The 25,341-nt window shown below is 39.7% G+C and overlaps 1 protein-coding gene across 2 annotated transcripts in view; it reads left to right on the forward strand.

The window, feature by feature from the left end:
• The window catches only part of PITPNB (phosphatidylinositol transfer protein beta), a 31,142-nt gene extending 14,776 nt beyond the window's left edge, over positions 1-16,366 (forward strand). Inside the window, exons 7-11 of one of the 2 annotated variants that reach the window (XM_083803274.1) lie at positions 5,159-5,236; positions 7,955-8,065; positions 10,278-10,400; positions 13,510-13,596; positions 14,461-16,366. In XM_083803274.1, coding sequence (XP_083659400.1) covers positions 5,159-5,236; positions 7,955-8,065; positions 10,278-10,400; positions 13,510-13,557 — 360 coding nt within the window. In that variant the 3' untranslated portion in view covers positions 13,558-13,596; positions 14,461-16,366. The remainder of the gene's footprint in view (positions 1-5,158; positions 5,237-7,954; positions 8,066-10,277; positions 10,401-13,509; positions 13,597-14,460) is intronic. The other variant, XM_083803273.1, reaches the window with a different exon arrangement.
• Positions 16,367-25,341: the final 8,975 nt, after the last annotated feature.

Genomic DNA, 25,341 nt, shown 5'->3' on the forward strand with positions numbered 1-25,341 from the left:
GGTATCCCTGTGGTATCTGGCCAAGAATTCCACAACGTAAAAATCAAATCAGAGTTGCGTATGTAGGTGAGTTTAAATGCAAAAACGCCAAAGCAAAAGTAAGCAAAGTTCCTACCATAACATGAGTTATCTGATCACCGTGTATTTAAAACTGCACCTGTATTTTTAACTGCATCCTACAGTGTGTTTCTGTAAACTTGCTATGGTGTCCACCATAACATACAGGTATAAAGTACTTACGGTATGAGATGCTACAGGTTTTGTTAGTGAATGAATGCAGTTTCTAATATAAAGGTTGTGGAGGATTTCAGATAAATAGCTTGTTACTTGGTGATCCTTGTTGATTACTTTTTCTCCTTTCAGGAAGGAGGTTGGAATGCTACTGTAGAAATTGCTGAGTATATTTCACTTTAATCATTTGACAAGACTATGTATACTTCTGCACTATACTGTGTGTGGAAACTGGTGGAGAAAAATTCTGTTTCCCAAAGTTTGCTTAGCTTTCTTCAAGCAAGGATGCTAACTTACTGAAATTTGCTTGATTTTTTCGATTGATGTTTTATGTAGAGCTTCCATTGTAGTGCTTGCAAAGGACAGTGGATCAGTGAAATTCCTATATTAGTAGGCATGTCTGGAACCATTTTATTGCAGAATTATGACAAAGCCTCATGGCAACTTGTAGTGACTTGAGGTGTTTCATCTCCGGTGTGTGTTTAGCCCTGAGTATCTTTTTTTGGTGTTGTGAGTTTGGATGTTTCTTACTTGCATTGATGCTTTCAGATTAGAAAAGCACACTGTTGTAGTCCTCCAGTACTGATCAACACTAGATGTTAAGGAAGTTGAACCTCTGCTCTGTTGCTTGCTTCCCTTGCTTCCCAAGTGAAATGGATGCAGAAAGGACTAGTTAGGCAGCCTGGGGTGGCTGCCTGGGAATTGCACCCCAGGCTGCGGAGTGCTCTTCACTTTGAGGAGCTTCCCATCTGTGTAATGGGAAGACCTTTACCAGCTGTTCTGTATGCTCATGTGTTCTGTGTTGAAAGAGAGAAACAAGTCCTGCTCTGCTATAAGAAAAAGCAGCTTTTCTATTCAAATGTAGATATATATATTCAAGTGTGTATGTATTTTAGCTGTTGTTATTTTTTTTATTTCCTTCACCTTAAAAAGAAAAAAACTTAAGTCTCAGTCTCTCCTTTCTGGTTGGGCAAACTATAAATTTAACACGTTTGTGAGCAGTGAAAGCTGAGTAGGCACAACAGCAAGCTTACAGACTTTCTTGTCATTCTTAGTAAACCTCCTTTAAGTCGTTCTTTTGAATAATATTGCTGCTTCCTGGGTTTCCGTCTTTCTCGATGGTTATTGACCATTGGTAGATTTGATAGTGTTCAGTTTATATTTGTGTTGAAAGTTGTTGAAAATTTTTGATTTGGATTGCATGTAAAAAATGTACCAGAATTTTACTGTCATAAAATATTTTTTGTTTTACTCTTACCTGGTTTCCTAATAAAACAAGTTGGACTCATTTTGGTCCTGTCCTTTTGTTGCTTTTAGACTTGGTCAGTTGCGCTCTGTACTAAGTAATAGAAGCTCTTTATAATTATTCTTTCCTCTTTTTTCCTCTAAAGAAAGCACAGAGATGAACTTTAACTATGCGAACATCCTAATCATGTTACGTTTGTGCTCTAAGGCTGCAGCATCCTCTGGGTATTGTTAGTACCACTGAAGCATGTGCGATTGGTCCCCATATGCCCCAGACACCAGTATGAGTGTCGGGCTCTGCTGTGGTAGGGTACTCAGACATTTGAACTAGGAAACTCAGGGTTGTATCAAATGCTGTGACTGTTTTTGTTTACAAAATTGGCATTAAAATATGGAAGCTCTTGTATTTTATGGTTGTTAACTGGCAAACTGCTTATATGTTACTATAGTTTGATCCCTTTCTCGGTGTCTTCTATTCCGATGTTTGAATGAGGTTGTTAAGAGGCAGTGACTATCAGTAATTTAAAACATGAAATAAATTTCTGTAAAATTACTTTATTTTACTATTTAAATACCTTTCTTAAAGATGATTTACTTATAAAGAAAATTCTTTTTTTCCCACCCAAGTGTTGTTGTTTTTGTTTTTTTAAACAAAGTGTATGAAATTAAGCCTTCAAAATATGCTGTGGACCTGAGGATTTGAGTAGGTTGCAGCTGTCTTCACCCATAGTATTTGGATATAACAAATGAGATGAGAATTCTACAGCTGGTGGCAAGCTCTGTAAGCTCTGCACCCTCTGCTCACCTCCCTCCTTGGCTTCCCGAAGGAGACAATGCTAACAAGGCCAGTGGGCTAACTCTTACTGGGCTACTGCTCACTTGCAGCAGCATTGAGAGTTAGGGCTCTATACTATATGACAAAGCTATCATACATAAGGGAGTACTGCTCATTTTGATGCCTGTAAAAAGGACATGCTTTATTCCAGTAAAATAATAAATAAGCAGGGTTTTCCAAAAGCGCAAATATTGCTATGAGTCCTGCAATTGTAATAATTCAAGAGTGGAATTGCACTTAAGTGTTGCTGAATTTTCAATGTTAATGTACAGTTCTTCTACCAATTAATTAAAAAATTCCTGTATGGTAGATAAAGTATTATCTTAGTACTTGTGGGAGCACCCTGCTAAAGCTGATTGGCTATTATTTGGGTACTTTATATAAATAAATTGCTTAAATTTAAAGGGCAATGTAGAGGAGAATACTGTGTTGTGGAAGTTCATAAAATATATCTACTGGCAATGTGATTAAATGTCTTTTGAATCGCTTAAATGCTTTTAGGAAAGATGGTCAGTTTTTAGTCTATTTAAATGCTTAACACAAGTTTATCTGTTAATGGTTTCTAAATATATTAATTACAAAATGGCTGAAAAGTTATGTTTTAAATCATTTCTTCAGCCCATTTTAATACATAGTCTAGGTATTTTAAAAGAACTCAGCAGTATGAAAAAATTGTAGAGAAGAAAGTGTTGGAGTGTAATAGCTGAGCTTCTGTAAGTGAAATCAGATTCGTCTGAGAGGACCTGAAATCTTCTAGTCCCATCTAGCTTGCAAAAAAAGTACATTGTAAACATCAAAATGGGGTTGTGTGAGCATTAATGACTAATTTGTATAGCCTCCCTCTGTGGATTTGAAATTTCAGTTTAGAAGTAGCCTTCATTCCTCCATGCTAATGGAAAAATCTAGAACTGAAAGCTGATGCGTTAGATGGGATCTTCTGTACTTCTGACAGCTGAAACATTGAATTCTTATAGCAACTCCTCAACTGTATGTCCAGTAGTACCCTGTGATGAGTTCAACTTACATGAGTTAAACATTGAAAATAAGGAAATTTCTTTTGTGTGGGTTGTTACTCTCAGGCTCATTTAGGATTTTCTTAGTAACTAAATACGGTGAAAAATGTTACATGTAAAGTTCACCTTTCCCGTGTCAATACAAGGTTAACGGAGAAGCCAATAAAATGGGGAGGAGGGTGGGAATCAGGCCCTTTGGAAGAATAGGAGAAGGAAATACTTTTTGCACAGTTCATAATTCATTAGTCACTAATTACCACTGGCTGCAGCAAAGGGCAAGAATAAAAGTGGATAGAAATACCCAGTTATATGATGCTCTATAAATGAAGAGTTTATATTCTTTCCAGGGAGAACAAAACAAAACACCTAAGTGAAAACCAAACTTTTACTACTTGGATTGATAGCTCTGCCAGTGGGTTATTTGCATCCTTCCATGCAGCATCTGTTACTGGCCACTAAGACAGAATATTAGATTAGAGTGGGCTCCTGTTTAACCCAGTCTGACAATTCCTGCTTAATAATGTTAAAGTGTTTAGGTTTGTTTTACGTACATTTGTATTCATACCTTCACCTACAAGAACTTTTTAACTCAGTCATCTGTGGAAACCAGCTCTCCACAACACACTGCAGTGAGGGTGTAGTTAGATGCCTTCATAGTGCCTGAGAAGAAATATCAATATTGCAGTTTTAGTATTCAGAGATCCTTTCTAAAATGTATTTCTATCCTGGGGCTGATAGGATTTAATTTTGAATATAGGGGGATGCAGTAAGAAAGATGAAGGTACAGTTTTAATTCATCTTTGAAGCAGTTTACAAACGAGATTGTTTGTGACATCTCTGCAGAAGTGGGGGGAATGACAGTAGCTACTTTTCTGGTGGTATTTCTTTCATGCTCTGCAAATTTTGTCCTCATTAGAATTGCTTTTAAAAATTACACATTAACTTTGCTAAACTCTGGGGCTTTTCTGCAGCACCTACCAAGTACTTGTTCTACTTAAAAGTAATTTAAATTTTTACAGTTCTCTTCGGTTGCCGGGATGTAGTGGTTTTCTTAGGCGGATATTTTTGAGACATTATGTAAACCTTACTTGTACTCAGTACTGAGGTCAGGGATTTTTATTCTTCCCTAATTCCCAAAGAAGCATCTTTATGAAGTAACCATTTCCATACTAGTAATCGGTAAAATGAAGTAAATTTATATGTTGGAAGCATTTGTAATCTCTCAGCTCTATTGATAATAGCTTTGTTTCCACTGTAAGAGACTTGATAAGTAGTCATGTCTGTTCTAAAGCAGTGCCACTCGGATTGCTGCCTTGTGCCCTCTCTGTGTTTAGCCTGGTAATGTCTCTCGCAGACTTGAGATCATGCAGTTTCTAACCTTGCAGGTTAGCTCACTTACACCTTCTTCCCTTTCTGTTCTGTTTTCTCAGAAGTGGACGTGTTGCAATTTGATAAATGTTAGTATACTGATTTCTGTAGTACTGTTTTCCTTTCCCCAAGAAAGCTTAAAAAGCTGAAAGGATAAGTGCCTGTCACACAAGATAGTGACAAAGACAGTGCTCAGCACGAGAATAGTCTAACCTGTAAGGGAGCCCCAGAGTGCTACTGTGGTATGAATAGATAATAATCACCATTGGTGATATGCAGCGAATGAGCAGGTGTGATGGAGTATTCAGCAAGAGCTTAAACACTACTAACAAACGTGCTCCCCACACCCTGCTCCAGATCAATCAGGTCAGTCAGTTTGGTAGTCTTGAACAGAACAAGCTCAATACAATGGGACGTTGTCTGTTTTTTTTCTGACTCTCTCTCTTTTTTTTTTTTTACATTATAGGACTACAAAGCTGATGAAGACCCTGCGTTATTCCAGTCAGTTAAGACTAAGAGAGGACCTTTGGGGCCAAATTGGAAGGTAATAAGAACTGACTTGACAACCTTATGAAGTCTTAGCAGGAAAAAAGAAGTCTGCAGTTTCTTAGAGATTAGTACTAGTGATGTTAGTCTTAAAACAGAGGGCAGAAGTATTTATTTCCTTTTGTATTCAGTTAAAATTCCAAACATGTAGATAAGCAAGGTACTGTCTACCAGTTGTTTATTATCACTACTGAAAACAAAGCAATGCAACTTAAATTGGATGAACATTATCCTTACTCAGGACTGACATTTGAATCTACACTGTGATGAATTCCATGCAAGTGTTCATTCTATTGTGGTAACCCCTGACAGTAACTTAAAATAAAAAATAAAATTAAATAAAAAAAAAAACATAGTTGGAAGCTTCCAACTATATTTAAATGGTTATAACAGCTGTGTATCAACATACTAAATCTAAGCCTGTCTTCATCTTGCTATATTTTTAACTTTTGTGGTATGCATATAAAATGCAGACAAAAAATGTAGTATTTCATCATAAGTATTCTCCTTCAGTGTGATAATAAATCTTGTTTGTATTTCTGTATGCATGTGTACAGTCATGCACAGATGCATCTACCGCATTGTTGAAATTCTTAGTCTGAGTTATGTAATCTGAGTTGGTTTGGGGAATGCGTTTTCCACGTGCTTTGGTCATTTGCCAGCTTTCTGTTAAGTAGAGCCATTGTACAACCACAGGAAAATGGCTTGACCAAAACTTTCATTTCAAGGTAAAGCCATCTGGCCTTTACCCAGGGCTGCAGTTATCTAAGCCTATGTACCAAGAATTTACTTTTAAATGCATTATGCAGGCTGCTTGCTTAATGTTACCAAACATTACCAACCAAAATCTAGTGTGCTGGATTTCCTTCATGTCCTTAGTGAATAATGGAATAAATCTGTTTTAAATGAGACATAACATTCTGTGAAAGTTCCTTGGCATTAGTGCCACCTTTCTGCACGCATTATTGAGTATTGGTAAATGCTTACCACATAAAATTACATCCAGTAAGAATTTGCTCTGCTTATGTATTCAACTACAGGAAGGTCATGCTAGAGAACTGACGCTCAGGTAGGCTGTATACACAACAAATTTCAAAGTAGAAATAATCTAGGGCATTTTTAAAATAGATTTCTTTTAACAATTCAGTGGACAACTGCTGTTAGTCATGCACAAATTAAGAAGATTTATTGTAAGGTATGTATAATGTATAAAGATCTTGGTCAATAATGTATATTTATTTAACATGGAATGTTTAGCACTAATATGCATCACCAGAGAGCTTTTGAATGAAAACCAGTTATCCTCAGAAGACTGATGTTCTATTCATGAACAACAAAAAAAAAACCAACAAAGTGCTGTTGTTGTTTTGTGTTCCTAAACAGCAGAAATCTATGTCCAGGCATTAGTAAAAGGACAAAACTAAATGGAACATAAAAATTCAGTGCTGCCAGTTCCAGGCAGTCAGAGTTCTCCTCCTTTTGCAGCTGTTTTTAAACAATAAAAAAGTGATTCCCCTCTTTCCTTGGGTCACACAGGCCCAAATAGGCAATTCCTGTATCAGCCCTCGCTGTTCCCTGAGGAGGAAAGAAGAACAAACGTCTATGGCAGAATAAAAATCTGTGCACTTCATACAGTAATTTCTTGTTATTCAAGCCAAACACGCAGGTGTAGGTTAAGTTCTGTTTGTTTGTTTTAAACCTTATTTTTTATCTCTTAGAAGGGCTGCAGTAACCAAACGTGCTGTTAGACAAAAACATGACATAGTCTCTTCTGTTACATAAATTTGACCGCATGAATTGTAGGAAAATCACTGTGCGTGATGTTACAGGTACTTCAAACTTGTTTGGAAGTAGGAACTCTGATAGAAACCTAGGAATTAGAGGAGATGGTGGTGGGTGTCTCCTGAATTTCCCCTCAGTTAGTTCTGGGGATTCTTTTTCTTCTACACAAAGTCCTTGAGCCATAGCTCACTGTCTTTGAAGTGGAGTTTGTTGTCTTATGGCCACCTATTGCCAATGATGGGAGGTTCCTGGGTTTATTCTATAGTAGCAGTCAGAAGGTTGATAATTCATTATGCAAAACATATGTATATTATGCCACGCAACTAGAAATTACATCTGTGCCTGGGTAAAGACATATCCTTCTGTCATTGCCTTCGGGGAAGGAAGGTGAGGAAGAGAGGAATAGGGGAGAGCATGCCAGGGTTCAATTTCTTTTTGCAGCACATAGGCAAAGCAGGATTGAAATGAAGTTGTTTGATGTTGTTGTGAGAAGTAAACTTCAGGGGTAGTTCTGTGCTTTTTATTATCTGATTTTTTTCTTAGTGCGAATGTTTTCCACAATCATACTGAGAATGAGAAACTTAGTACAACTCAGGTTATAATTGCCTGTAGGTAATTGACCCAGAAGTGTAAAATAAGTTGGCACTAGCTATTATAATTAAGCTTCGTTGTCCCCTCAAAATGCCTGAAAGTATATTATAGTTTAAGTCATGAAAATGAAAATAATGTTAAAACTTAAATTTATAATATATGCTTGCAGTATGGGTGGAATTGTTTTATATGTTTAGCCTGATTGTCTGTTAATCCCTGTTATCCTATGTTGAGATTACAGTGCAGTCATTTTCTAATACCTAGAATGATAATTTCTAATAATAATATTAAATGCATTTCACTGAAATAAATTAAAAAAATCTTTTCATTTATCTGTAAACAGAAAGAGCTAGCAACTGATGAAGAGTGTCCTAAAATGTGTGCTTACAAGTTGGTGACTATCAAATTTAAATGGTGGGGACTGCAGAACAAAGTTGAAAACTTTATACAAAAGGTAAGTGCTTCTTAAAAAAAACACTGTGATGTTGCTGGAGAGTTGGGATTGGTGGTGGGCAGGTAGGTAGGCAGGGTGGTTCTGTTCTGGCAGAGTTTTTTTGTTTGTGGTGGTGGTGGGTGGTGTTTTTTTTTGAGGTGAAACAGCGTAGAAGTTTCCCGTTGCTTGCAGTCAAGCAGTTCCTGTTCATTTCTTCAGCAAACAGAACCATTTGTGTCTTGGTCTACAAGCAGTGATGTTTCACTGATGGTGTACTAGAATAACACTCTAAGCTAAAAAAGCAAAAATATTAGCAAAGAGTCTGTGTCATGTAAGTTTAACTCATGATTTTGTAAACCACAGCACTTGACAAATGTTTGATTTGTTTTGACCTCATAAGTTGAAAGCTGCATAAAATATGTACTGGTGTTTCTTTAGTATCTTCTATTCTAGTTTTCATATGAAAGTGTTCTTGCATTTGTACTAATTCTACAGTACTTGATATCTCTGGAATTAAATGCTTGCAAAGCAAGGTCTGATGCAAGTATAATCCAATACACTAGGGTTTAGTTGGCAACTAGTGTTTTGTCAAATTACACTTGCATCTTATTTCATTACTACTTTATCATCAGAATATGAATTTTGAAATTTAAAAAAAAAAAAGTTGAAACATTCAGAATGTAAACTTAACGTGTAGTCGAAGTGTTTGATCTAGACTGGCATTCCAATTCTCTTCAATCCAGAGAAAATGTGCTGTAAAAGTGAGTAACAAAAACATATTCCAGTAGCAGTTGGGCATGGTGTTTCCTCACTGACAACACAAGTGAGACCATTTTCATTGTGGTAAACAGGGCGTTCAGCTGTTAGTGGACTACCTAGCAACCTGCATTAAAAGTCTTGTTATTTTAATAGTGATGATAGCAAAAGAGAAAAGCTTCAAACAATAATAATTGAGAATAAGATAGAGAAGGTAGTTTGTGATATCTGCAGTGCAAAGGAAGGGAAAGGAGATGCTTTGGTGTGGTGGTGGGTTTGGGAAGGAATTGTGCGTTACACGTTTCAAACTGAAAACTGGTTGGGAATAAGCTACCAGAAGAGCCAAGACTGATTCTGTGATCTGATGAGGGGAATACTTGAAGATAAGATTTTATTTTTTTTTTTGGCCTTGCTTTAATTGAAGCTGATTCTTCAGAGGAAATTGATCTCTTTCTGCCAGTTGTCAAGAACTGTGTGTTAAAGGTGATCAGCTTTGGTTTTGAGGACAGTCAGCAGCTTTAACAATGCAAAATCTGGGAGCAGATGAACAAGACCTGAACTTTAGGTGGCAACCTGGGTAATTGAATACATGCAGAAGTCTGAGTTTTAGTAGTGAAATAGATTTCAGTGTTGCATGACTGCTTTTATCAGAGCAGCCAGAAGCAATAGTGATAATTCTGCAAATGGGATGATTTATGTGATACCTCTTTCATCTTCCAAGTCAACATTGTAAAAGTTAAAATTCCATGGCACAAGAGCTACACTGGGCTAGTACAGATCTTCAGCACAACACTGTTTTTAGGGGCAGCAGTATTTTAAAAATGTGAAACCTAACAATTTGAGTCATAGTGACAGTGTTCTTACTGAGATCGATTCAGAACCCAGATATGCCTGCTGTAATGAAATGGCTGTGGAATCCTTAGCTTAAATATCTGTACTCTCAAGGGTTTTGTACCTTTGAAATTGTACATCAGGTGTTGCTGAGATGCTGACTCAGTACAAATCACAAGTGTGCCATCTTTGGAGTCAGAACTACCCCCCTTATTGTTTCATTCTGCCTCAGGAATTGAGTATCCTTGTTGTTTTTTTAACAGCACAGAGCCCGTGACAGTTCTGGTCTAGATTTTTACACAGTGCAAGCTAAATGTTCTAGCTGTTATGATGCCATTTTTATTTCAGCTTGGTGCTGTCTTGGGTAGAACAAATTTTAGAAGGATTCTTCAGGATCTTCAAGTAACATGAATTGCTGACCTTTTGCAAAACTTTTTTTTTTGATAGTGAAGTCTGTTCATTTTTAAAATGTGAGAATTAATATGGCTTTAAATAGGATCGAGTAATGTGAGGAGGCAAAACCTCTAGCAGTATGAAACATTAAGCACCTAAAGATTATACTTTTTCAAAATGAATACCTGCAATCAATTCACCAGTCTTTGGCAAAAAGCAGGCCTGTATCTAATGTTTACTTATCTTCTTAAAGCAAGAAAAAAGGATATTTACCAACTTTCATCGCCAGCTGTTCTGTTGGATTGACAAGTGGATTGATCTGACTATGGAAGACATTAGGAGAATGGAGGATGAAACCCAAAAGGAGCTGGAAGCGGTAAGACCTCCTTAAGGCTGATGTTTGTGTGTTGTCTATAGCTATGCCATTTAGACTGTTAGAAATTGAAGCAATTTAAGTTGTGTACATCCCCTTGTGTGTGTCTGGGCAACTGCTGATGAGCATTATAGCCCCTTTAAAGATTCTCCTCTGCAGAACCACGCACTTCAAGCTTCTGCATGCTGTGTTTTGTTAAGATGGAAGTGGCTGTAAGGCAAATATTTCTGATGTCAGTAAATCTGAAATGTCTACATTGCCCATCTCTTCATTTATGTTATCATACTCATTACATAAAATCCCTTTGAGTGCCTGTTTACCACTTGTCAGGTAGAGCTGTCATCTCGTTTTGCTTTGTTTCATTTCTAATCATTGTTAGACATGATTACTTTTTCTCTTCAAACATGTTGTGAAGCAAACTTATATATGTCACGTGACAACAGTTGCACTCATCCTGATTAGCACAGCAAAACTAAATTTTACTTGAGGGAAAAAAAACAGTAAAATTAACAGGTTTGAGGCGGTATCAATTTTCCTGCATTAGGGGCTGTGAGGATCAAATATATTTAGTTTGATCTGTCTTTGGACTGAGGTCTAGAAGGAAATCCATCCATTGGGCACTTTCCCAGCTCTTTCTTTTAAGAGGTAGAGAAACATCATAGGCTAAGCAAGAAGCCTTCTTCTATAGTCTCTTTCCAGAGCTCAACCTTTGGCAAGAGCCTTTCTCATTCTAAGTCCCGCTATCTTCAGGTTCTTTGCAGTCCGTGGAGTTGCAATTATGTTTTCTTCCCATTTTGCCAATTGCTTTATGCCCCAAACCTGTTCAGCTTGTCATTTTGCTTCCATTGTCTTGGTGCTGTCAGGACACAATGTGCCTTCAGCTACAACTTGCTTTTTTGCATGGGTTAACTCATTTCAGCTGCCAGACAGCTTTAAATACTGTCTTATGCTTTTGACCTACTGTTGACGGTGGTTATAAAGTGCATTTTGTGGTTTGAGCCTAACACATCTTTTCTTTTAGTATCAAAACTAGTTGTAACTCCTCCATCCCCACTTGTTATGCTCTCTCTGTTTGGTCTTTCTGAACTGCGTGGAGCCATCTTGCATTGTGTAGAAATGTTTTGTGAGTTTGGAAGAAGTGCTTCTTCACCATTCTGTGTGTTAATAGGTAGATGGTCTGAACTGGTAAAACCAAACTTTCTTTTCAGATAAGCTGAAGGGATTGTCTGCCTTGGCAGCTCCCAAAATATATTTTGGAAAAGAATGATGTCCATACACTCTTGCAAACACAGTACTTTCTTACTGGCATTTGGATATTTTTTTATTACGGAAGGTGTTCTCTCAATTCACATGGATTTCTTCTTTAATTCTGCTTTATGCCAGAATCTATTGCTAGAACCACCTATTCCTAGGTGTCTATGAAGGAGGAAGAGTAACCACTTTCCTCTCTATACCTGATTTTTATCAGAAGGGTTTTCTTTTGCACACCCATAGTTCTTTATTTGGAATGAAACGGACTTCATCCAATTTCTCTGAGAAAGGATAGTGGCAGTGTGAGTATTGCATACAAGGTATGTATTGGAGAGAGTAAGCAGTGCTTGATGCAGCCCTGTGCATGAGAAAGTTTCCCTTTTGTGTCTCTGGATGTTTGTCTTCCCTAAAGCAAATGTTGTTTCACAGTTCTCACTGGTAAGTAACTGTTCTTTTAAATACTTTTTGCAAAACATTTGCTACTCTTTTTAGTTAACCAAAGCCCACTTCATGTTTCTCGAGTGTAACATTTATCCTTGTTCTTAAATATCAAACCTACTTGTATACTATTTTTCTTGTTTTGCTGAGCAATGCAACTAGCTTATTTCAAGTAGCTTGTCGTGTATGACCTTACTTTCAAGAACTTAAGTGTATTACTTTTTGAAAAAGTCTATTTTTCATGAGAAAAATGCATTGATAAGTTACACTAACACAGCTTTTCTATGTGTGTTATGAAATATGAGAGAAGTGAAAACCTACCGCTAAAATATTTTTTTCTTAACTAAATAGAGGTGTCTATAAATACGTATAAATGATGCTGTTCCAAGGTTTTTGCGGTGACATGCACCTTTTATTGAAAAATAGCCTAAAGGCAAAAATGTCACTGCAAATACAACGTGAGCATTAATTTTGCCCCAAATAGTTTGGTTGTGTTTCATAAGCAGCTACTTCATTGTGCTAAATAGTAACTTTCATTAAATCCCAGATATACAACAAAACATTTTTTCTATGGCCTGGACTACTGGGAAGTAAGGACTTCAGTGGTAGGGTACTTAACATGTTGACAAAAATATGTTCATGCTTCCATCTCTACAGAGAAATGTTTTTTGACGCTGTTGCATTATGTAGGTTTACAATGCTTAAATAGAAACAACTGCAGAAAGCAAGCCTCCTAATATTGGCAGCATTACATTTCCGTAGAATACATTGCTTTGTTTTGCTATTCCCTTTTGTCATTAACACCGTTTCTTCTTCTTAGTTTAAGCTAATCTTTCTCTTTAGATTCTGTGGACATTTCAGTTCCTTTTTGGTCCTGTTCTTCATCATAAGTCAATTTTTATTGTCAGGGTCCCTGCTTTTGTTACTTTTTTTGTTACTCTCTGAATCCTCATCAATGTTCTTCCAGAGTTTCTCTATCCCAGCCCATCCTTTTCTTGTTTTTTTTCTTTCTTTCACTTAGAGTTTTATGTATCTGGCTTCTGGAGATAAGGAGCACCTGTGCCTCATTAAATACACATCAGCTAATCAGTGCATAATAGAAGAGCATCTGACCCTGCAACAGCACTGTGATGTATCTCATGTCTTTGGGTATTTCAAGCGGTATGGCTCTGAGCTGAAGCCTCATGGCCTGTTAAAAATCTAAGGGGTATCATTTACCGCTGCTGTATGGTTCCCAGGCTTCCCTCACGGAAAAGAAACACTCTGTATTCCCAGTCTCCAAAAAACTTCAGCTGAGGCTGGTTCTGGTTTTGGTCCTGGCCAGGGAAAGTAGTCCTGGCTGTGTAGATCGTTACTTCTCTCGTACTAACCACAGTATGATAGGTTCTTTACGTGGTAGCTCACAGTTTTATTTTACGTTTAGATGCGTAAGAAGGGTTCCGTTCGAGGCACATTGGCTGCTGACGTCTAGAGGAGGTCTCTCTGTAGGTTCTGAGGCAAATCAAGCTGTGTAAGTCAACTGCTGGATGGAAAAGGAGAAAAGTGACTAATATATGGATGGGAATTGCTGGCAAAATTATATCTAGACAATGCTTCTGGGCTGTAAGCTCACACCTGTTTGAGAACCTCGATGTGATCAACAGCTGAAGGTGACCTTTTGTGTCCAGGGTACATAAGAGACCTTCTCTGTACATGGACACTGATAAATTGCAGGTGCTCAGTCTGGTTGCTGAATGCCTTACACACTGGCAGTGTAACACAGTTCTTCGTGCTCCTCTAGTGCAGAAACCCAAAGTGTGTGACCATTGTTATCACCATGCTGGTACTGAGCTCTGAAGCCTGCAAGTAGTTTTCTGGGCACAAATCAGAAAAGTCAGTATCACATGATATGTGGACTTAATCCACATAATTGAGGGAAACTGTGGACTGTCATCTTTAAAGTGTGTTAACTTCATAAAATCCAGTTCCATAGAGATATTTATAAATACTAAATTATATTAAAATTGTTACTGCAGGAAGCAGGGTTTTCAGAGGTTTGCAGACTTCTAAGTATTTGTGTCTATTACTTTAATGTTGGTATTTCCCACTGTGACTGTTTTAATACTGCAGGTGGGATCCCAGAGCCAAAGCATTTTTTAAATCCTGCTGATTGGTGTGAGGTTTCTCAGACTGGAGCTGCTGTCCACCAGTGAGGATAGCACCCAAATTAAGATTACCTAACAAATCTCGCATTGCTTTGGTATGGTTTGTTCAGTCCTGGTGATGTTTTGACTGCCCTGCCCTATTTTTCTTGGAGGTTAATGGAACTATCTATTTGGAACTTAGTATTCAAATAAACTGTTAATGCTTAATTGTGTGTCTTCTTTCTCCACAGTTACGTAATCAAGGCCAAGTCAGAGGAACAAGTGCTGCCAACGATGAATGATGATGGATTTAACCATCACATGCAGTGTTGATATACAAATGTGTGTGTGGATGCATGATTATTTGTATATAATTACATATACGCACATGCATACTGAAGGGGGTTGTTACAGTGTCTCCAGGGTACTATACCTGTCCTCAGCAAAGATGCAAAGGAAACTGCTTTCATTATGTATACCTGAAGCAAATAAAAATCAACTGAGTAGTGTCATTTAAAGGTTGAATTAACTGCAGAATTATGTTAACTGATATGTTTCATGAATGTCAATACTGGACCAATTTATTCCTTACATTTTTTTCCTGTCTTGAGTCACTCTGCTATAACTTGCCCGTATCTCAGTGTAAAGAAACAGATTCAAATAAGTTGATTTCAATTTTGTGTCTTCCCTATGTCGTCATTTTTGGAATAGGAACAATGAATGTATTTATAGCTATTTATTTCTGGATTGTCATTATCCTATAGTCAAATCAGAAAGAAATTTCTATTAGCGGAAATTGGAAGACTTTTACTGTTGAATGAGTTTGACTCAAACTTTACCCATTCACTGATTTAAAAAAAAATAAATAAAAATCGTGTTTTATTGGACTTTTGTACATTCAAATGCTAATGTTTTTTCTTCATTAAAATTGCCAAGATTAAGGAAAAATGGCTGGTGATTTATAAAATACTTTCAATTTGGAATTTTCCAGAAGCTGGCTTTCTAGACAAAGAAACCAACAATATTTCAAGTATGTCTTAGGCCATGCAGTGAAAATGGAGGCAGATAGACCTTCTCTAAAGTAATACTGTTAATAAAAATTGCAATTTTCCAGAGTTTCACTTTGGAAGCTATGCAAATGGTCTTGATTTCACACACATTACACAATGGAATATAATGGTGATTTTAGCTCTTTTCATGTTGAAAATACACTTAAAAAGAGATGTATACTTTCAGATATTATGAAAGTTTAAATTGTAGCATCTAACATGTTTCTCTGATATTTGTTAGGAGTAGACACACAAAAGATGGTGTAATAAAGGTGGTCTGTAGATAACTCTCAAATAGGAAAATGTCTTCAGCATTTTTAAGAAAATATTGAGATAGAGCGTATCATAGGTATATATTATCAAAATGCTTGCTAGATCAGAAAAATTATTTTAGAAATACTAGTTAAGTTCTAATACTGCCTGGTGTCCCCAGAAACCTCGGTAAGGCAATCCTTGCTTAAGCATCCATCTTTATAATCTCACATACATCCAACTATTCAGAACCATTTTTAACTTAGGCTGCTTACAGAAGGAGTCATCTGATTTCTGCAACCGTCAATGATAATATTTGCCTAAACTTGAAGGGTAGCAGGGCCAGGCCTGCCATATGGCTGACCTTGCCACTGCACGCGTCTGCTGTGAGGGCTTGGCACTGAAGTGCCTGCCAGCAAGTGGACATTTGTACATTTCTTCTGTGCAATTTCACCTTCCTGTCCTTCATGCTGCAAAGCTGTTGTTTTTTTCTTTTTTTTTTTTTCCTGTTTGAATTAGCAATTAAATGATACTTGTTCTCTGTACCATCAGGAGGTCGGTTTTGCAAATATATGTACACACATGATTTAAAAAGGAGGGTTGTTGCAAACCTGGAAAACTAAGGTCTCAGTTCTCTTTCAATAGTAGAATACAAGTCCCACTGTCATTAAAATGAGTCAAAAATGAGTCAAAATGGAAACTGAGGGAAAGGGACCCTACAACTTTCATATTTTTGGACTTGTGAAAATTTGAGAGAATCTTGCAGTGAATGTAAAATGTTGAGTTTACTTTGGCAGACTTTGGTATGACCTACAGCAAAACAGTCAATGAAATTTAAATAAATTTGGTGATAAAATGCTCTGTCTCTTGTCTTAGGTGTTAGTGTTTGTGGTTTGCTAATGATCTGGCACTTTAGTTTTACTGAACTGTGTGAGAAGGTTGGAAGTCCTCGAAGGATGAGCTTCAGTGGTTGTGAGCTCAAATGTGTGCTTGTATGTTAGAAGCAATTGAGGTGGGGGGTTGTTGTTTGGATATTTGTTTTGGTTTATGATTTCAAGCAGAGTAACACATGATTAGCTTGAACCTTGCCATTACCTGGAGTATGGAGAAGGTGGTTTGCTTTCGTTGTTATGACTTCCTACCTTAATATGCCAGGCTAAATTTGTGTAGACATTTGCATCTGGTATTCTTGGAATAGAGTGGTGCTTTGGTTGGTATGTCTTCATAAGTTACAGGTAGTGCTAATTCTGTATTCTGCCTTTGTAAGGAAAGGATCATCCCGCTGCTCAGAGTGAATGGGGTGGAAAACATTTATAGTTTTAAGGAAGAGTCAGCAGCACTGCCAATTTGACATTAGGAAATGGAAGCATAAAAGTCACCTTACCCTGGTGTAGAGGCTAATTTACAAAAACGTGGCTCCTTCAGACTGAATTAGTGTGCAAACTTTCTTACAGAATACTTGAGGAAGTGGCAAATAAATTTTCGGGTTCCCTGGAAAGGACATCTGAGAAACCTTTTAAGTTGGGGTAAGATATATAATTATACGGCAGGTAGGGGGGAGTGGTTGAGCAACTAACAGGCTTGTTTTTTCTGGTGTCAATGATATGCAAAGCTTCAGAACAGACTTCAGGAGAAAGAACTGGAAACTTTAATATAAAATCAGAGGCAGCTGCAAATAGGTTGCATGGGATGATTCTGTTGTGTGTCAATTTATTGTGGTCATAAGAGCAAAGATATGTATTAGGCTGGGAAAGGTGAAGCAGTTACAAGCAAGTGGTGGAGTCTGGACCAGAGAAGGAATTGCAGAGCTGCAAGTGACCCCTGATCCAGGTACGGTGTTGAAGAGGAGGTCCCATCTTGCCCGTGGTTCATGGCCCTCACCTGCCCAGCAAGGCTGCAGAGAGCACTTGCAGCTGCTTTGGTTTTGGAGACTCCCTGGCCTGCCCCATGGGAAGGAAGAGAGGAATGAGACAGCTCTTTGAGCTAAAAAGGGCTAAAATATCTGTGTGTCTTTCCTGACAGTGCGGGCCTGTCTTGGCAGCATCAGTGCCTTATAACAACTCCTTATAAGTTAGCTGGCCTCAAGATTAGGAGCAGGAGCTTGCTGACACTGATTAAAACCATTGTCCTATGGGATGAGAAATCTGGAAATGGACTGTGGGCTACCAAATATGCTGAAATTGCTGGATTTCAGGAACCATTGATTATTTATTTTTTTCTCTTAATATATAGTCTTTGGCAGCATGTAGTCATAGAATCATTTAACAGTTTGGGTTGAAAGGGACCTTAAAGATCATCTAGTTCCAACCCCCCTGCCATGGCAGGGATGAGCCATCCACAACTTCTCTGGGCAATCTGTTCCAGTGCCTCGCCAGCCTCTGAGTGAAGAATTTCCTCTAACATCTAATCTAATTCTCCCATTTTTTAGCTTAAAACCATTCCTCCTTGTCCTATCATTATCTGCCTGAGTAAAAAGTCTCAGTCTCCTCTTTTTTTTTTTTTTTTCTTTTTAACAAGCCCCTTTTAAGTATTGAAAAGCTGCAATGAGGTCACCATGGAGCCTTCCCTTTTTGAAGCTCAACTTCCCCAGCTCTCTGTCTTTCTTCACAGGAGGTGCTCCAGCCCTCTGATCAACTTTATGGCCCTCATCTGGACCCATTCTAACAGGTCCACATCCTTCTTGTGCTGCGGGCCACAGACCAGGACGCAGTACTCCAAATGGGGGCCCAGTCCTCTTGCTCACTAATGAGGATGTGGTAAGAGCAAGAACTGCAAAGTGGAGCAGGACAGGAGTTTGTCCTCAGTGTGCACCAAATAAAAGCTTGCCTCTTCATGTGGCATTGGATGTAGGGCTTTGGCCTCCCCTCCCTGACTTCAACTTTCTCATAATTGGCCACTTCAGTAACAATGTCATGTGTATTTGAGGTATTTAAAAAATAACCTAATTCCTGCAATAAGGTAGAGGTGATCAGGATTGTGACAGGGAAAATATTCTCTTCAGTAATATATTTACAGAGAAACGCAGGTAATGGCTGTTTATTGCAAGGTATCTTTGCAAGTTGTACAATAGTGTAATTTTTTTCTCTCGGATCCCAGTTTTCAGAATTCCCTGGTGAAAGCTTAAGGTAAGCTGGCATCTGCATTGCCTCTTGGAATTGTCTGCAACAATGCTTTGCTCCTACTTTTCCCGTCAGCACTTCTCATTTGTGAGCTATTGCTGACAAGGTCACTGGTGCTGGATTTGTGGCCTGTCCCTGCTGACCCGGCAGGCCCAGGGTTTGCCCCTGACAGCGGAGGCCGCTACCATTGCCAAAGAGCAGACGGAGGCCTCAACATGGCTGGGGCAGCAGCTGCTGTCACCTCTGAAGGGGGGACCTGCAGTAGACAGGTCTAATGGGGATGCTGGAAGTGATTTCCAGCAATGCCTTAGCCCAGAGAGGTCCTACAGAGAGCCTTTCTCCACAGAGCTGGGTACACGGGGCAGAGGGCCTCGCACAGGAGTCTGTGTGGGCAGCAGGCTGGCCCCTCTCCACAGCTCTTAGTGTCTGCAGTCTGTCTTGGGAAGAGCGGCAGCTGCAACAAAACAGTTCAGACTGATCATTTTTCTACTTTCAGCAGGGAGTCTGTCAGTGGGAAGGATGCTTATTTTACCTGAGGTCAAATGGCTGCATATCAAATAGGAAGCAAGGTGTGTGCCCCTCCATCCCCAGCCTGGTGTTGGAAACCTGTGGCTGGGCACCAGATAAGGGCTGCTTGAGAATGGCACCAAGGCAAGGAAGAGCTTGTGCAGACCACCTTGGTTTGGGCATGTGGACAATTCACCGCTATACTCAGTCTCCAGGCAGCGAGAACTTGTAAATGGGTGTGTTGGTGCACCCTTTGGTGGGCCATAGTGGTCGCCTGTACCAGAGAGCAAAAGGGAGGCCTGGGCCCAGGCTCTGCTGAAAGGGGCGGGACGATGGCGTTCCGCGGCCTCTGCCTTGGTGCCAAGTCACAGCCCGGCCTTGGAAAGGTCCCGCTTGGTGACAGCCTGGTGGCTGGTGCCCTTGGTATGCCTTTGTTTTGGGCAGCGAGTAGTGATGGGCTGCGTGGTTCATACTGCTTTGTCTTGGGAGAAGGCTCAGAGCAAGAAAATACCACTTTTTCAAAATGTTTATGAGTACCTAGTATAAATGCTGATAAATCAGTATAACGTAAAAAGCTGATGCAGAGTGTAGTGTAGTGAGCACTGCCAGTCCGCTCTGCATTTGGCTCTGCACGCAGTCCTGTTACAGTAGGTGGGAAGAGTTTCATGTGAATGTGTTTTCAGACGGGGCTGTAGTTTGTGACTGATACTGCTGTGTGAACTTGGTTCCCTGCGGACCTGCATGGCATGACTGTGCCCCACGTGGCTGGGTTAGCTGTGTGCCGACATGGGCGCAGCTCTGACTCTTTGTGGACAGATTTCTGCCTGCTAAGTGTCTGTAATCATCTGCTATAAATTGAAACTTGTATGGCTCCTTTTAGTAAATGCAAAATTGAATTCTCTCTCTTTTTTTTCTTTTTCTTTTTTTTTTTTTTTGAACTACACAGCTTGTTTAGCTTCCAGATGGTAAACCAATATGAAGCAATGGAAGTGCAACATGGTTTTGTTATAATGGATATGTAAACGTGATATTTATTCACTGCAGTAGACTGCTGTGAACCATATTCCATCAGTACCGTTTTAAATCCATCACTTGGCTGCACATAAGAGTGTGGTCTAAAATGGACTTGTAAGGAATTTGTTTCTTCTGGTGGATGTTTTTTAATCATTGAAAAAAATGGGGGGGGGGGGGGTGTTTCTTACTTTTGCCTTAATGTGTGGACTGGGAAATGTCAGAAAAAAGTCTATTTGTGTTTTTGGGTTTTGCGGTGTGGGTTTTTTTTTTTTTTCACCCTAATATTTAAGTGCACTCTGAGCTTGTCTCCTTTCCTTTCCTCCCCCAAATCACAATATCAGTCTGAAAATGCTGAAAATGTCTCTGATAAGGCAACTTACTATGAATGTCTCAAAATTCAGTTGATTTAGCTGTATTTGGGAGCTACATGATGTACTTGGAAGTGTTCTTGTTCCTCTATTCTGGTGAGCACAGAAGGGTCCTTGCCATGGGGTTCCTTGCTCCAGCATTGTTAGTCCCAGCTGAATCTTTGCATTTTTCAGAGGTGAACACCTGTGTCTAAGGAGTTGTTAGTCTTCCACTTCAGGCCATGGGGAAACACTTGCACTGTTTTGAATTAATGGGAACAGGCTGAGCAGCAGAAATCTGCTTCTGTCTTGCACGACGTGCTAAAGGCACCAGGTGTTCTCCCTGCAGGACCAAGTTTACTCTGGTTTCCATGAAGACCTGTGGGGATTACTCCCAAGTTACTTGGAAGCCCGGTGTCATTTCTCTCCTTGTTTTTAAGCTGCTTTCCAAATAAAAACCAAAAACAAACAGAAAGCCAGGTGACATCCTTGTTCATGTTGGCAGCTGCTTGTGTCTCCTGCAATGGAATGGCATGACACCTTCTCTTCTTTTGGCCACTGTATTTACTTGGCAGGATCTGAGACAAGGGATGGCTTACACGGGGGAACGACTGGCATCCAGCTCTCACAGAGATGGTGTGAGATGCTTTGGGGCTGATATTGATGCTTCATGTCTGCCATAACTACTAAAGCCAACTGTAAAGCAAGAGAACCAAGTTAATGTTCTCAGCAAATTTGTAAACAAAGTGAACACTGAGCCCCTTGAACATTACTGGTGAGGCCAGTCCCTACTGTAAGCAAGTGCTTTGACACAAATGGCTGCCATAATTTTGTAAGGGCATGTTAAAAGACTGTTAGAGAACATGCTATCTTTGTTTACAACTCTGGCCTTTCACCCTGACCTGGAACTGTGGCAACAACTAGCCATGGGAGGGACAGGGATGAGGCTGTGAAATACCGAGATGATAATGTCAGAGCAAGAAAAAAACCTCCTTTGTATTTAATTAACAAATTTGTTCCTTTGTGTGAATTTTGACTACAAGGAAAAAAATTTCACACTAAAAAGACTAAATATAGCTCAACAAGGTGTCCGTCTACAGCAGTTCAACATGCTTTTCTCTTTTACGCTTTTGTGTGGTCTAGTGTAGTATAAATAAATGCCATTGTTATATACCCATGCAATAGATGAGGAACATGGGAAATGGCTCCTGAGCATGCATGTAGCACCATGGGTACGTGAGTGCAGCAATCGCCAGTGCTCCAGAGAGGCAGGTCTGGCCTAGCCAGAGGGGGGGGAGGCATGGCCTTCTCAGCTTGTTGGGCTTGCTCAGCACAGGCTGAAAGGATAGCCAGGTTTCAAGGTATTGCCGCAAGTTACATTTCCAATAATTTCATCACATCTACCCTTCAGATTTTATGGAACCAATTGCTCATTTTAGGCACATGGAAAGAATTCCACTTTGCTGCTAGTTCTGTCCCAGAAGAAGAAATAAGGCAAAACTGGGAGAGGCATGGCTATGATTACTCTTTGTTACATGAGAGGATCATTTGTACTTCCAACTTGCTAGAGACTGTTACAGCTTACTGTGAAGGTAGAAATCTTTCCAGTGATTTAATGAGGATTATTTAATCACCCAGTTAAATGCAGTTGTTCTGGCGGGATTCTTACAGTCCATGTGAAATATGCAGTATGAGGAGGGGGAAAAAAAAAAAAAAAAAACAGGAGTGAAGGATTTTGTGTTGCATTTCCAAAAACACTTCTGAAAAGTGAAATGAATTTGGTTACTGTTTTGCTTGTGCTATGGCTCCACGGGGCAAAAATCTTACCCAGAAGAGAAGCTTTGCAACACTGAAAACAGAATCCTGTCCCTCCAAAGGGACGGGAGCAGCTTCACCTGAGTGGTTTGCGTGGTTCCCTTAAACAGTGGTGAGCTGTGCTGAAACAGTTTGTGCCCCATGCCAGCGGCTCCAGCAGGTGAGCTTGCTGGCAGGAAACTGATTTGGCGGCTGTGGGCTGGGTTTGGCCCTGTCAGTGCTTGAGTTGCATGGCTAGGGAATGAGAATTTTAAAAGCTCAGCTGTGTTCAGTAACCAACAGAGATGATTGTCACAGAAAGGTGATGGACTGTTTGCAGACTGTGAAAATTTCTATCTGTGGTATGGCCAACCCTGTCCCCGATTTGGGCTGCTCCTGCAGTTGTGGATAATATCCATATAAAATGTTATCTTGCCATGTGCAGCTTCTGTTTTCCATGCTGTTGGTGGCTTTTCAGTTTCAACGTGATAGTGCACTACTGTTGTCTGCCAACATCCAGAAGTAAATGAGGATTGATATTGCTCCAGTTACTGAAAACCTTCATGTTTCTAGCAACTGAACTTGTGACCTCCAGCAGGCTGGCACTAACATGCACATCAGGAAGTTCAGTGCGTTGAATGGGCACATATATTCTGGGTCCACTGGTGATGTACAAGAGTATCTTTCAACCACAGAGCTACTGAACAGCATTGCCATAAAGCCTTGTTCCTGCTTTGCTTTTTAACCATTCCTGACAGATGGATTTTAACATCATGATCTCTCCTCAAAGAGATGGAGTAAATAAGTGATTCACTTTAAATATTGAAAAAGTACAGTGACCCTTGTCAAGAAGAATAATATAGCTTTGTAACTTGTAAGAAGCTCACAACCTGTTTGCCACAGATCTTAGCTCTGCAGACATTGTGTGTAGGATGGCAGGCAGGCAAGCTGTGCTCACCAGGGCATCAGATTTGCTTAGGGTTCATCAAGGCCGGATACTGCACGCTAACTAAAGCCCAAGATCTACAGGTCCACTCTGATGGGGAGCAGACACATGGGGCTGACCTGGGACTAAAACTGCTTGCACGGGGAAGCATGCAGGGAGCTCCGTTGTCACCGTGTGACCTTGCACTGTGAGCTGAAGGCACACGCTGGATGTTTGCAGTCATTGGTGCCTGGAGGAGGCAGGTCCTTTCCAAACCAATCTTACGTGAGTGACACTGACCACCACAAAATGAATTTTGATACTGTCATCCTCACATGGCAGTCATGATTTTCGAGTAGGAGCTCATGTCTCTGTAAGTATGCTTCAAGAGATGTTTTTGCAACCTGTGGGTGTGGAGGCCCCACGGCTGTGAGCCAGGCTCAGTCCCTTGCCACAGTGAACAGTGGCACTGGCTCAACAGCTGATACCAAATTCTTCCTGTCTCGGTCCCTTTTGTTTGCTGTCACTGTTAAACATTAACTAAGTTCAGCTCCTTACTTTTGTTCCAGCCTACTGCACAAGTGACCACTGCTGAGGAGACGTGGCTCTTTTCCACTTGCAGGGTCACCTCTGCTGCATGGAGACCTGTATCTGGTGATATTAAAACTGTGCTTTTTACAATTGCTTATTGGTGGACAAGGTCCAAGTGGCTTTTATTTGCTCTTCCCTGTCAAATCTGTGGTGTATGAATATTAACGCCTTTCACTGAAATACCGAGGACTTAGCTATCTTCTAGGTTATGATGTGCAGAGCTCCTTATCTGGGCACAGGTGACATTGTTAGGAAGCAAGTATATAGCTGCACCGAGCAGAGGCTAAGCTGGCAATGTGGAAACTGTGGGTGCCTCCCACCTACAGTTACTGAAGAAAAGAAAGAGTAGAAAAAGCCTCAGGAAGAGTCTGCAGAAAGTTCTCAGGGGCAGTTTTGTGGCAACCACCAGCTGCTCTTGACTCCTTGGTTCAGGAGCAGTGTTTGAGTGAAGCCTGTTGCTTTCTAGACGTGTTTGTGCTTAGCCAGCTAGTATTATGTGTGCTGCCCATCTGTATATTTTGCTAGGTTAAAGCTCCTTATGAAAAAGGCTGCAAAGAAATATATTTGATTAACTTAGTTTGCAATGTTCATGAGATTTTAGAAAAATATATATAGTAAAGTTTTAATGTGTACTCTATTTTGCAGATCTAACTCCCCCTTTCTGCCTTCCTTGTGGAGCGGAAGACCACTGTTACAGGCTCCACTTGCTTCTTGTTTTTGTAACCACACCGTTAATGGCATTGCTACAGCTGCAGAGTCATTCTAGTCTGCCATTTCCTTTGCTACCTGGTAAAACTTGCTGCGCTGAAAAAGTAATACCTCCAATGCTAGTGGTGAAAGGAGTGTTTTGTTCTTGTTACATTTCCTGCAAGTGTCAGAATCTCTGCTACGAGAAATACTGTTACAGTCAACTTACTTTAAATCAAGCTTTAGTATGGCAACATGTTAAAGAAAATTTCCATTTCTTGCACCGAACACTCGTACACACAATTTGAACTTCAATTTTGGTCCATGGTTCCTCCAGTAACTACCTACACACACCCACCCCATCTTATAAAGTACTAATGGATTACAGCTGGAATAGCAGATTAAAAGGAAGTCAGAACACCTGCCTCTGATCACCATAAAAACATCAGCAAAACCTTTTCCTCACATCGCTGATGGTTTGCCAGCTTCATGAAAAGGGATCTGTAACCGATATTAATTAGAGTGGAATGTTTGCTAATTGCTCGTGCTTTAAAATAAATACTAATATACCTGAGGAAGTGAAAGAAAAGCCATGGCAGTTGATTTCAATGGATCCTGTTAGTTTAGTGGGGAATCTGATCTTAAACAGTGCTTGAGATTTTTAGTAACAGATTTACAATTTACATGCAAATGAACAATTTGATTGTTTGTTTGTTTCCCCTTAAGCGAAGCCCTCCCACTGTACTAGTTTTGGTGTCTGTGAACTATCTCACGGCCTGTCTGCCTGACCTCATGTCGTCTTACCCACCCCTTGCAACACACCTGGTTTTTTTTCCAGTTTTGCAAC

The sequence above is a fragment of the Anser anser genome (assembly GCF_964211835.1).
Source record: "Anser anser genome assembly, chromosome: 18".
In the NCBI taxonomy this organism is placed as follows: domain Eukaryota; kingdom Metazoa; phylum Chordata; class Aves; order Anseriformes; family Anatidae; genus Anser; species Anser anser.